The sequence below is a fragment of the Amblyomma maculatum genome, chromosome 3, assembly GCF_055883805.1.
Source record: "Amblyomma maculatum isolate TAMU_Amacu chromosome 3, ASM5588380v1, whole genome shotgun sequence".
In the NCBI taxonomy this organism is placed as follows: Eukaryota; Metazoa; Arthropoda; class Arachnida; order Ixodida; family Ixodidae; genus Amblyomma; species Amblyomma maculatum.
Window position 1 is genome coordinate 93,605,540 of NC_139346.1, and position 14,445 is coordinate 93,619,984.

General features: G+C 43.9%; 1 protein-coding gene across 3 annotated transcripts in view; it reads left to right on the forward strand.

Annotated features, from left to right (window-relative positions):
- Positions 1–438: 438 nt before the first annotated feature.
- LOC146195334 (uncharacterized) overlaps positions 439–14,445 on the forward strand; it is a 51,304-nt gene continuing 37,297 nt past the window's right edge. For 2 of the 3 annotated variants that reach the window (XM_084597778.1, XM_084597780.1), the window contains exons 1-2: positions 439–618; positions 957–984. In XM_084597778.1, the coding sequence (XP_084453904.1) occupies positions 964–984 (21 nt within the window). In that variant the 5' untranslated portion in view covers positions 439–618; positions 957–963. Of the gene's footprint in view, positions 619–817; positions 889–956; positions 985–14,445 lie in introns of all 3 variants that reach the window. The other variant, XM_084597779.1, reaches the window with a different exon arrangement.

The window sequence follows — 14,445 nt, forward strand, 5'->3', positions numbered from 1 at the left end:
TTGAAAATGTATGTATTTGTATAAAGAAAAAACGAATGGCATAAGAACGTACGTAACGGAGTCACGTACGCAGCACACTTCCACGAAGGTGACTAGCACTTCGTAGGTGCGCTGTACAAATTAGCAACCTGAATCTCAATTTTTTTTTTATTTGGAAAAAGGATTCTTATTTTTAGACTTTAAATGTAGCCGGCACATCGACAGCTACAGTTGTTGCAGTGAAGTCCCAGAACGAAACCGAAACAGCTCGCAGATGAATGAGCTGCGTTGCCTATGTGCCTTGGCGTGGTGCTCGCAGTAAACTATGAAATTTACGCTGATAAAACATAATGTAAATTAGAGCATACTGAAGTCGTTGTGCGACCATTGAAGCTCCTTTCGTCACAGGTCACAGGCGACGTCTGGTGGGAGGAACTGGCTCCAACAGCGGTTTGCAACCTCCTTCCCCATCTCTTCATCTCCCCCTCTAGCTTTGCGCTAACGCTCGCTTTGCTGGTTCCAATGAGCTCATCAAACAGCTGTAATATGCTCCCGTGAGATGCTGCTCACCACTTACGCGCTGCCCGGCATGGAGTAGCCGCCATCAGTGGAGCACTTGGTTCTGACTTCAGTGATTCGGTAGGTTTCCTTGACATACTAGAAGCAAGGCGAAAAAAAAAAAAAAAAAAAATGTAGGAAGCGATAGCAGCAAGGCTGCAAAAACGCGGCTACCGCACTGCAAAAACTTCCGTATAGCGTGCGAAATTGCTTGTGATGCAATGTTTGTCTTCTGAAAATGCGCTTCGAAGTGCATACTCCCTAATTACTTTCGTTGCAGGCGCCGAGATGTCGCAAATTTGCTTGTGAAGAATCGATATGTTGAGTGTATCTGGCCGTGCTAAATGACAGGTGTGTCTTGCGTGTTTGTTTCCTTTCAGTTACCGCAAACTGATGTGTATGCTTGCTTTTTGTCACAGGTAACCCATGGAGGACCATGGAGTCGAGGTAAGTCTTCAGTTTGTCTTTTAATGTGCTGTCACTCGACTTGCTCGGCGATGTCTTCTGTTGGAGGCGCGATTCCCGTAATAGAAGCGAACGTTAATCACTGAATACTATCTTGAGTGCCGACGGTAACTTCATTAGGGTTGTTCGATTTCGGGTAAAACCCGATTTTATCCGGTTTTGCACCCCGAACATGTCCTAAAAACTCGAGGAACACCCGATTTTTTCCGGTTTCTGGAACAACTGTGCCCATTGAACTTGTTAAAAGCTTGTATGGAAGTACCAAAGCAGAAGCTATTCGAGAGATACTTTCTAATTACGAGATTCTTTATGCGAAGGCAGTGTTAATGAGAGATGCGCTCGAGCCACCTTTAGATGTCCAGAAAACACTTGAAAGCTGAAAACCATCTCGTAATCATCAAGCTACAGCAGACTGTCAAGTTTTCATGATGATCGGTAAAAGCGATTGAGCAAAAGGTGTTTTTGTCTATGTTACCTAAGAGCAGTGCCTTATTAGAGAAAACTTGTTGTGAAGAGTTTTGCGCAAAAACCTCCACAAAATGGGCCTCCACTCTGAAACGAAACATCTCAGACAAAGAAGAAAACCAGTTGACAATGTGGAAACTGAGCGCCTTACTCAATTCCAGAAGCAGCTTCTTGCTGAGTCAGTCATTTGATGATTACAAGGGGGCTATTCTCGGGGATAATGCGGCAAAGTAGGCTTTGTAATAGGGGCAGGGGATTCATGTGAATCTCCACACTATCGACCTCTCTTTATTTTTGCGACGGGCAACGTAAGCTCGCTTCACAAGGAGTTTAACTAGTACTTGCTGGAAGCAAGCCCCACAAATTAGTGTCGAAGTGGGGGACTATTATGCAACTGTGAGCCACCCCAGGCTAGCAAATGCAGCGTTGACATTGTTGTGTCTAGCTAATGGCAGCTGTGACGTTGACCGAACATTCTCTCAGCTAAGATACCTCCAGAGACCAGACAGGTTTCGGATGGAATCCGAAATTTTGCACATGCAGATGAATATGTATTTTAATAAGGGCATGTAAAACGTCAATTACCAACTCACATAAATAAAATGATTCTTGTCCAAAAATTGACCGTTGCACATCAATGAGAGTAATAATTACGACATAAATGCCAAATTCTGAAATACTTTTTTGAAAGCAACCAAAAAAATAACTCTAATCGTTACCCACCAATTAGGAGAAATCATAAACTATTAGTTTGTAAAGTTAACCCGACAAAACCCGAATTTCAGAGTGTTTCCACGGAAAACCCGATTTCTTCCCTAATACCAAGTTAAAAAATAACGCCCGATTTTTACACCCCTAAATTTGAAAAAATATAATAGCTGAAAATGAATAACTCTAATTATATATGAGCAGGTAACTTCGAAGCAAGCCATTCTAAAAGCGTTACTGGCTAACCGTCGGTGGTTTCCCGTTCTGATCACAGCACACCAAGACAAGGACAAAAGACGAAGGTTGACACTCATACAGGCATTATGTGCCATACTCACTCATCATATATAGGATCAGTGTGGGCACGAAGCATCAGGAAACATTTATTTATTTTGCATACATCATCAGTTTGCTAAGGACGATGCATCCTTACGGCATGCACCACTGTAAGCAAATGTATGAAAATAAGTTACACGCACTTTATTTTCGTTTCTATCATTTCTGATACTTCGAGCATTATCTGAACCTAATTTTATATGACGAGTGAGGACGAGGATGGGGTGGTTCAGCGTGAGTATCTCCTCTCGAGATTCATCCCGGGTCTACTAGGTAAGGCTCGAATGATACTATCAGCAACGCAACATGGAAACGGGAGGGGGTCTTGACCTTTTCACTGAACTGCTTAGCAGAATCAGACGTCCGAAAAACATATGGCGGTCATAATTACAGTCTACCAACAATTAAAAATCATGCCATGACTGAGTGTAATTATAACTAATTTAACTTTAAACCTCTGCTTTTCTGACATCGAGTCAATCTGTGACAGGCATGGTAGTCCTGCACTTTCAAGAGTTGGCAACATTCAAACCCTTGAAACCTTTTTCAATGTCTTTTTCTTGTTTGGACCTGGCAAATGTTTTTACAGTGCTCAAGACAGGTAGGTAACAGGTGTGAATCTCGCCTTGGCGGCATGCACTGCATTTCAGTTAGTCACGTTTATTTAATAAAAAAAAAAGGAAATTAGTAAAACACATTGAGCATAGTCCACTGCATTCACTTTCAGTTTGTTAAAGCTGCTAATCTGATTAGGAAAACTGCAAATGTCCCTTCAGCCACTTCCGGCCCACGTCTGCTACAAGCCAGAAGTGAAGGGACATGAAAGCTGTTAAATATATAGAGAGGAAATGATGCTAGTTAAGTTAGTGTCTGGCAGTGTTAAAGCGATGCCTGCCAACAGCAGCGAACCTTGGTTGTGGCTTCATTATCCAGCAGCACAGTCAATGTTCTGCAGGGTTGTTGCCACCCGTCGGTAAATCAGCTGTACAGCAACATCGTCAACCACCTGCAAAGCTACTTTGCCCCCGAAGTTGATGAAATATTCGTTACAATTTTTTCACGCGAGGTGAGGCCATGCGAGAACTTTTTTTTTGACCTCCGCCGACTGGTCGAGAGCCCGAATTTCGGCTTCTCGTTGAAGCTTATAGTCCGAGACTACATTATGTACGGACGAGACGAGAGCATACGACACCAGCTGCTGACTTCTCGCACTCTGAAATTGAAGGAAGCCGAGGATTTCGTCCTGTCCATGGCTGAAAAAGCCATGGAAGATATGCGACGCATGCAAAACAATGAACCACAGTTCACGGACACTGCTCACTACATCAAAAGTCATAAATATCAAGGAAGCTAGCGAAACCTGCTAGGACGGACACACTCAACGGCCAGCCGTATATTCGTTGGGGCAGGTTTTACCATAAAGGCAATGAGTGTCGTCATGTACGGACGGTCTGTTACAACAACAGGAAGCATGGACAGAAGCGTGGGCCGCTATATGGAGAGGACCTGGACTCAATTGTGGCTGCTATCGATTTCTAATCACCTGCCTGTCCTGATGTTCATTCAATGAGGCGTGTGTGCGCCAATTCATTTTTAAAAGGAAAGTTTGTACTTAAAAAAAAAAGGAGGAAAGCAAGAAGCAGTAAAGAAAAATCTGTATAGACATGATCAAATGAATCAGAGGAAAATGACTCGAACACAGCCATAATCTTATTTGTTAGTTTTTCTTTTGTTTGGAGCTAGAATTCTTGAGAACCGGATGGGAGCTAGCAAAGTTGCAGGAAGAAAGAAGCGCAGCCATGGTTTAGCACCAGCAATGAGTGTTTGCTCAGACTGGGCATAGCTGAAAAAAAATGGGGTTATACAAATAGCACTGCATGCTAATTTTTTTCAGCATAAGCCCAAAGCTCCGGGAAACAGCTGTTCTTTATTTTGCATATACGATCAGTTTACCTAGGACAGTGCATGCTCTTGGCATGCTCTCCTCATGTTACAACACTTTAGGAGTGAAATTTCTCAAAACAGCTGCTTTAGCGCAAACGTAACCTGTTCTCCTTATAAGGGGGTTCGATTCAGCTAGTGGGTTGGGGGCAGTCAATAAACAGGCGTTTTTGCTGCAAGGTGCACACAGCATTGCCTACGTGATGGGACTGTGCAGGAGTAAGAAATATGGAATAATTCTTTAAGGCGAAACCCTTTAAGGCCTCATCGTTGGCGATAGAAGGTTGTCAGCATAGGTGCCATGCTTTCGAGAGTGATAGAATCGAACCTCCATCTCTTGGATCACAAGCCAGCGCTTTATCAACTGCGACACGCCTCAGATCGTGAAACCCCCGCAGGGGGCACCTGTTAAAGCAGGTGTTTGTGTGTTTTGTGCGACACCACGGACCCCGAGCACCCACGCTTAGCCGTGCGTGGCATCGTCGTGTCTGGGGAAAAGGGGATCCTGGTGGTTGAGCCAATGCCAAGTGTTTGGACCTTTAAGGCCCCTCGGCGGAGGCAACACGCCACTTTGGCCCACGCTTCCCATAGACGGCACCTCCGGGCTGACCCACCCGGGGGAAATCGGCAGTCGCCTTTTCCTGTCTTCCCCTCCATCTTTCACTTTCCTGTCATCTATCCTACAACTCTCCTGTCCTCTACTCTCTTCTTGGTTTTTTCCTTACTTCCCGGCGGCGAGGGTTAACCTTGTGTGGCTGACTACCCTGAGTTGAGCCATATTAGGTTATAGTTAAGGTATACAGCTGGGGTGGGCAGGGCTTTTTTTAGGTACCTGTCCCGTCCCCTTGTTGGACTCCATGGTGGGTGGCTGGTACCATAACCGAACGATAAAATAAATTTTATGGCTTCTTCTCTTTCCGCAACTGATCCGATGTGACGAACAAGTTTTTCACAAAAAATGTAAACAGCTTCCCCCGCTTTCATGTCATTCACTCTGAACAAGCAGAAAAAACTGCCCGTCAAGTCTCACCGTTCCTGGTGACAAAGACTCTCACAGACACAATAGGTGCAGGCTACAAAGTCAAAAAGCTACCAAATGGTGACCTCCTCTTAGAAGTGCTGTACAACCACCAGTGCGAAAAGCTAGCAGCTGTTACATCATTCGGAGACGTCCCTGTCACAATCTCACCACACCGCTCACTCAATACAGTTCGTGGGGTCATTTCAGATAATGACCTCAAGTTTCTGACCGAAGAAGAATTGCTCGAAGGACTCAAGGACCAAAATGTCATCAACGTTTATCGAATCAAGATCAGGCGAGACAACTAAGAGATCCAAACTAAGCACATCGTCTTGACATTTGCGCTGAGCACCCTTCCCGACTCCGTTGAAGTAGGATACACAAAGCTGCAACTCAGACTGTACATACCTAACCCACGTCGCTGTTATAACTGCCAGAGATATGGCCACAGCTCCCAGAGCTGCCGAGGCAGACTCACCTGCGCAAAATGTGCCTCAAATGAACATGCCACTGACAACTGCCAAACTGAACCAAACCTTTGCGTAAACTGTGAGGGCAACCACCCAGCATACTCAAGATCCTGCCCAACATGGAAGAAAGAAAAAGAAATTGTAACCTTAAAAGTCACTGAGAACATTACATTCGGAGAGGCGAGAAAGCGGCTTTCATTGGTCCAAAGCCCAACTTACTCCGTTGTGACGCAACAGGGCGCAGCGTCACAGCGTGCTTCGGCACCCGCCCAGGTCACGGGTAGTGACCTTGGTGTGGAGCCATCCGCGCCCACGGTGGCTGCAGCTGGCGCTGCTCCACCACCCCCAAAGCAGGCTTCGCGACCTTCCAGGTCTGCGGGGCCCAAGGCCTCTTCTCACACGGGGAGGCCTACTTCAAGCATTCCGGTGTGTTGTCCGCGGTCATCCAGCGTGTCTGAGGACGCGATGGACACGACAACACAGGGTAGTCCTGTGCCGTCATGTGAAAGACGGCGGGACTCCTTAGAGCGTGCAAAAAAGGACAAGCCCCGAATCACGGGGCCAAAAACAACGTAGTCTCTATTTCACTCGTATAGCTTAAGATGGCTTTTGTAATAAACTGGAATTGCAGGGGACTGCTTAATAACTTAAGCGACATAAAAGACATTTTAGCAACATATTCACCTGTGGCCTTATGTCTGCAGGAAACAAACCTGAGTCCTCTACATGTGAATATTCTTAAAAAATACAAAGTCTTCCGCCGTGATCGAGAGCAGACATGCAGGCTCTCGGGCGGTGTTGCCATCATAGTTAAAAACAATATTGCAGCTCGTGAACATAGGCTCAAAACTCGGCTAGAAGCAGTAGCTGCCACACTTATCACGTATAAAACAATCACAATTTGCAGTATTTATATAGAGCCACACTTAAAAATAACACTCCATGATATCGAAGACCTTTTCAGCCAACTGCCAGATCCATGCGTAGTAGTTGGCGATTTTAACGCCCACTCTTCTTTCTGGGGCAGTGGAAAAACTGACACGAGGGGCCAAATTTTAGAAGACTTTATTCTGTGCAATAATATCTGCTTACTTAACACCGGAAAACCCACTTACTGCTCCCCGAGCTCCGGTAAAATGAGTTTTATTGATTTATCTTTCTGCTCATCATCGGTTTTTAGCGATTTTAAATGGGATGTCTTAGATAATCCGCATGGAAGTGATCACCTACCTACAACAATCAGTCTAACATCATCACCATCTATAATTCAAACCAAACCAAGATGTTGGAAGCTGCATTTAGCAGACTGGAAGCTTTTTAAAGAGGAAGCCGACTTAGGAAAACTATTTGCCGAAGATTTTAATGTCGACAAGTTAAATGAAAGATTTACCTCTTGTATTTTAGCCGCCGCACGCCAAGCCATCCCTCAATCATCTGGAGTTGTGAGACAGAACTGTAAAGTGTGGTGGACAAAAGACTGCAGGGAGGCAAAGAAAAAACAAAATAAGGCGTGGAGTATATTTCACAGGTACCCCACACAAGAAAATCTCCTAATTTTCAAAAAGGCTAGAGCTAAAGCGCGCTATGTACGTCGTACTGCTGAAAAAGCTTCATGGCAGCATTACATCTCTTCTATAAACAGTCATATAACATCCAAGGATATGTGGGCACAAGTAAATAAATTAAATGGCAAGTACTCCCCGTTTACAGTTCCTCTCCTTACAGACCCAAATACCCAGACAAGCATTCAAGAGCAAGCGGACATTTTAGGTGAACATTTTTTCATGGTGTCTAGCTCATCACATTATTCAGAATCATTTTTAAAGTATAAAAGCCAAGCAGAAAGACAGAAATTACCTACTACTGGCAGCGTTCACGAATCATACAACAGTCCCCTTACACTACAAGAAATAAACACAGTTCTCTCTTCCGACAAACGTACAGCACCAGGCCCAGATGAAATACACTATCAAATGCTAGCCCATCTTTCTGAATCCTCAGTTGAAGCACTCTTAAAATTTTTTAACAAGGTATGGATGTCAGGAGAAATACCGCAGGCCTGGAAGAAAGCCATTATTGTTCCGTTACTGAAACATGGAAAGCCACCAACATCCCCAAGCAGTTATAGGCCCATAGCACTAACGAGTTGTATCGCTAAATCGTTTGAAAGTGTTCTAAATATCAGGCTCATGTTTACACTTGAATCTCGCAAACTTCTCGACACCCGCCAATGTGGATTTAGAAAAGGATGTTCGACAACTGATCATCTTGTGCGCTTGGAAAATACGGTACGAGAAGCATTTATACGCAGACAACACTGCCTTGCCGTATTTTTTGATTTAGAAAAAGCTTATGACACGACGTGGAAGTATGGAATCCTACGTGACCTGGGAGACCTTGGCATCTGCGGCAGAATGTTAAAATGCTTGAAAGAGTTTTTGTCCGACCGTTCTTTCCAAGTTCGTCTCGGTGCTACTCTGTCAAAACGTTTTACTCAGGAGAATGGTGTCCCTCAGGGGTGCATCTTGAGTACCACGCTGTTTATAGTAAAAATGAACTCCATAGTAAAAATAATCCCAACGACCATCATGCATTCAGTCTATGTCGATGACCTACAAATAGCATGTACATCCTCTAATGTATCAACGTGTGAGAGACAAATTCAATTAACAGTGAATAAACTAGCGACATGGGCAGATAGAAATGGTTTCAGGTTCTCTGCACAAAAATCAATAGCCGTTTTATTCTCACTTAGACGAGGTTTGCAAGTGGACCCTACAGTTTACCTAAATGACATTGCTCTCCCAGTAAAACACGAACATAATTTTCTAGGCATTACTTTCGACAGAAAGCTTACTTTCCTCCCCCACATAAACACCCTTAAAAAGAAAGCCTCCCAATCTTTAAATATACTTAAAGTGCTGTCACGTAAACGCTGGGGATCCGACAGGACATGCCTTCTGCAGATTTATCGTTCAGTTGTACGTTCCAGCTTGGACTACGGTTGCATAGTCTACGGTTCCGCAAGACCCTCATACCTAAAACGACTAGACCCAGTCCACAACCTAGGTCTGCGTCTTTCGACCGGGGCATACAGGACGTCGCCTGTGCGAAGTCTGTATGTAGAAACCAACGAACCATCTCTTGAGGACAGAAGAACCATGCTAACTTGTTCATACATTCTTAAGATCCGTTCGCTACCAATACACCTCTGCTACCCCATAGTAACAAAGTGCCCGTCCAGAACCCTGTTTAACAACAAACCGCAAGCAGTCAGACCCCTCCTCCTCCACTTTGAACAGATGTGCGAAGAAATAAAAATACTCGATACACTCCCCGACATTGCACAATGCCCTGGTCCATTACCCCCTTGGTATAAATTTCCCTGTGTATGCGACCTTACTTTAACACAGTTTGACAAACAACAAACTCCACACGAACACATATTACAAGAATTCCTGACATTAGAGGAAAAATACAAAGACCAATACATTTTATACCGATGGTTCTAAAACGACCTCATATGTTGGTAGTGGTGTCGTAGAAAACAATCGCCAGAAAACAGTTAGGTTGCCCAATTGTGCATCAGTGTTCACTGCAGAAAGTTATGCCATATCCATAGCTGTGGAAAAAATAATAAAATGCAATATTGAAGAGAGTATAATATACACTGACTCCCTCAGCTTAATCACAGCATTACACTCTAAAAATGCAACAAAACCTTTAGTGGGAAAAATAATACATTGTATAACATCAGCCAAAACACGAGGTTACAAAATAAAATTCTGCTGGGTACCTAGCCATGTCGGAATCGTAGGTAACGAGACAGCTGACGAATGTGCAGCAGCTGCCCGAAAAGCAAAAATAGAAAAAGTAAATGTACCACGCAAAGATGTTTTGAAATTCATACAAAAAAAGCTCAGGGAAAAATGGCAAGCCTCATGGAAAAATGAAATAAACAACAAACTACACGTCGTGAAACCAGTTGTCGAAGAATGGAAGTCATGCAGTCACCAGAAACGCTTCATGGAGGTAATATTATGTCGCCTTCGAATAGGACACACGCATCTTACTCATAGTTTCATTCTCAAAAAAGAAGATGAACCCATATGTGAAGACTGTGGACATGGACTGACGATAAATCACATTTTAATTTCATGTAAAAAACTCGAAAAGCTACGGAAAAAGCATTTCACTCAATTTTACACCGAACAGATACCATTCCATCCATCACTTCTCCTAGGAGAGAATGCAATTGTAGACATTTCATGTGTTTTTAGTTTCTTAGAAGAAACATCTTTCTTGAACAAGCTATGATATCTTAACACTTCATTCCTTCTCAAACATAATATACCTTGTGCTTGGCGCATGATAGCCTGAGTTGCTTATGCGCCATAAAACACAACACAACACTCAGATCGTGAAACGCACTTCATAATTCCCCTTGTCTACCGTGAGACTGATGGTGGGATTCCGCGAGTGACAGATATTGCGCCTTTCCTTTCCTGTAAACGAAATATAGAATGCCGGTGAACTTTGATGCCTTCAATAAAATGCTGGTTGTGTTCGATAAGGGGCACGTGACGTACCGTCGCAACAGGTCATGACGTCACCAGGTGATTCATGCAGGGCGTTTGATCCAGGTGTCCGAGCAGCACCTTTCATGTGCAGCTTCTTCGAGCATCGCACTACACAGCAAACAAAAGCAGACCCAGATGTTTAGGAGGCGTTAGCACAGCAGGCATCAGCGGCGTTTGAAATTGATTTATAGGATAGAAAAGGCGCAGTATCTGTCACAATTCTCCGCGGACGCATGTACCATGTACCACTCAGTAAAGGAAGGGGGGAGTGAGAGAAGAGAAGGTGGTAGGTGCGGTAGTGGAGGGCTAAAATCCATCGTGCTACTACAATGGCTTTCGTCTCATCGCACTTTAGTGGTCAAAAGTGCCCTCTAAAATTTTTTTTGAAATAAGGACAGAGCTCCCCTTAGAGCAGGCCCAGTAGCTTTTAAAGCTACCGTCCTCTCCAGGCCTCGCAAGGGGAATTCGAACTAGGGCACACTTTCAGCGTGTTTTTTTTAAAAGAAAGTTATCAATGCAGCCTTGTAAAGTATCGAAAGACTATTTAAGCCTGTCTTGGAGAATGTTGTACTAGGCACTGCAGAACATGCACCTGAAAAAGAAGCCATCAAAAGTTGACATACATGACCCACCTCGACACTGAAGTTGACGCTTGCAAAGTAATGGGTTGGGTGCACTTATTACATGAAGAATGCCCCAGTCTGTAGTCTGTGGAAAATATAGCGGGACCATCCCCAAAAAAGGCAAAAATCAACCTGCAAGTATTGTGAGAAGGGGGAGATTACCGAATTATACTGGCGATGCCAATTTCCTTGTGGGAAGCGGAACAATCTTTCAGTGCCCAGAAGAGGCTCGTAGCCTTGGAGTATGATGAGGAGCAAACGCTTGCATAACATAGCAATGACACATCTGGATTGATGTTTATAGGCAATATTAATTTGACTTAAGGGATGAAAAAAACTTTGTCAGTGGTTGTCCTAGTCATGCTTTACTTTTAACTTGTCATATCCTTTTAAGAACAAATAAAATGGAAATATTCGAAATAGATGCCATGTGAAGCTACGTGTACCCCCTGAAATTTGCATGTATTATGCCACTGCTCTCTTTTAATGGGTGCTAATGTTTGCGTGGCAGTTACGCTTTGCACCTTGAAACATAATCATCATTCGCACTTCAATTGCTACTGATATCCGATGAATGTGCTGTGCACAGTTTTGTACCGCACATTTGTGCATGCAGCTATTTTACCAGGATTTTAAATTTGAAGCCTTTCTTGGCTCATGGGCTGCGGAAATATTTGCAGGAATTTTGAGCAGGAAATGTTCACATGAACTGACACTTTGTTTCTACTGGGAATCAAACCACCATTCCTTCGATCCCCAGCCAAGCGTGCAAACCAATACTCCACGCCGGGCTCATAAGAGATGTATAATTCTCCTTGTGCAGTGTCAGGGTGACAGTAGCAATGACAGTGATGATGCAGTTACTGATATTGATAATGGTGATAGTGATGATAATGACAATGACGCTGCAGTTAGCAATAATGATAATGGTGGTAATAGTGATGACACTGATGGTGCATTTAGTTGATAATGTAGTGATAGGGATGATAATGAGTGTAGGAATTATGATGCAGCTAGTAAAAACAGTCCTGTAAAGTGGCTTTTGCCATTTCAGCTCTTAACTGTCTTAAGCGTAGTCCTGTAATTTTTTTTTAAATTTTGCTGTTGAGTGTACATAGCTTGGTGCACTTCTGTGGCTTACAGTCGTGCCCCGTTAATATGACTCCCGTTAATATGGACGACCCGAATTATGGACAGTTTTTCTGGGAACGAAACTTTTTCAATGTATTTATGCCTCGTTAATATGGAAACTCACCGTCTGGACAATGGACAGGGGAAGAGTGCACATAGCCCACTTGGGTCCATGCATTTTTGTCTCGTTAATATGAAAATCGTTTGAAAAAAGCAGGGGAGTCCGAACGTAAGTTAAGGAAGGGCGCGCAGGCCGCGAACCTACCGACAGCCGATACGGCCGGATGCCTGAACGAGTCCTGTGGGATTGGAAAGAACCAAAGTGGGCGTGTCTTTGAGGAAGGGGGAGCGCAAGAGCAGAAAGGAACGTACACAGCAAACCGAGGGTCAGCTAAGTAAGAAAGACCCCGAAAGGAGGGAACCGGGAGATTTCTGGGTGCGGTGGCAGCACCGCAACGAGATGCCGCAGTCGGGAAAACAGCAACATGTGGTCTCAATAAATTCTGCTGAACGTGAACAGAGAGTCCGGTAAAAGCGTAAGAAAGAAATAATAGGAAGGAAGATAAGTGCCAAAGATGGGGGCAGGAACTGAAGGTTTCTTTCCCAGATGACAAAGTGTGTTCCATGAAGTTCCGGTCAGAGTTAAGACACACTCACGAAGTAGAGCGACAAAAGAAAGGCGACGAGCACGCAACCGGGACCGGGCGTCCTGTCCTGGACGCCTTTCCTTGCATGCTCCTGGTTTTCGTCGCTGTTGCGCTGCCGAACTGCCACATTTTGCACCCAAGGCGGTCCGCATGTTGGCTTCGCTTTGAGTTAACGATGTGGCCTTGACAAGGTCTGAGCTCTTCGTAGTCGGGCACCCATCGTTCTAAACTGTACTTCAGCTAACAGTTTGTTTCATAGGAACATATACAAACGGCGCAGGAAGGGTCTGTTCAGTAGCCCTATGCATAGCAGCCTGCCAACTTGACTCCCTCACTTCCTTACAGAAACAGTACAAGGCAAAAAAGAGAGAATCAGAGGAACGGAAAGGCAGGGAGGTTAACTAGGCAAAAACAGGGCAAAGAATCGGGAAATTTGTGAATACGAGCAGCAAAAGCCATCTCAGTCAATCCAAATCGTGTAGGACTGGACTCAAGTTAAACTAGGCCTCAGCCTCGCCAGGTCAATGGTAGCATCGATACAGGACTCCGATAAATGGCTCAACGTCAGCATCGCAGCGTCAACCAGTCAGACAGCTTCCATCACAGTTCCAAGAAATGGAGTCAGCCTTGTTAATGTGGTTCAAGAATGTGCATGCGAATGATGCTGTCGTAAGCGACGAAATAATTCAAGAGAAGGCTGGCTTCCTTGGCAACATTATGAAAACATACCGTTCTTTCTCCTCTGTCTTGACAGGTTTTAGCTGTGATGACTTACGGAATATTTTGTTCAGTAAAACATGGTGATGTTTACTGAGCAAAATTATTCTACGCTGTCTAGGCATTGCTGACTTCAGCTACTCAAGAGGATAGCTGACAAGGTTTAAAAACAAACATGATATTTCGGGTCGACGGATTCATGGAGAAGGGGTAGCATAGACAGCTCGGCTGTTCTTAATTGCAAGTTTAATTACAAAAGCAGTCAATAATTACAATTTTTCTCTCAATAAAATACCGTTAGTTTTTATTCATGAATCGTTATTATTAATGACTCGCTATATGGTCAGATTTGGTCGGAAACCAAAGTGTCCATATTAACGAGGCACGACTGTATGCCACTTTTACGACAATGTTGACATGTGCACATTATGAAATGTCACGGTATGAAATTTTAATGGACAGAAAAGTAGAGAGTCGAAATCTTCTATGAAGAGACGTAATGGGCAATGAATAAGCAAAAACACAGTACACTGTACTGATGGGTAATTTCAATGGCAAGGCAAACATGAAGCACGCTGGAGACAAGGCAGTTGGTGACTATGGCTGATATTTTAGGAACATCAGGGAGGAGTTATTGGTGAAATTGGCAAAAAGAAATATTTACAAATCGTGTTTGTTCTTCTGCAAATGGGGCAACCGGAAATAAATGTGGAAAAGTTTAAATGAGGGGGGGGGGGCGGTGTTAAAAGTGATTCATATTTTGCACTCATCTTGGCATAGTACAGAATGCGGAGGTGCTCAGCA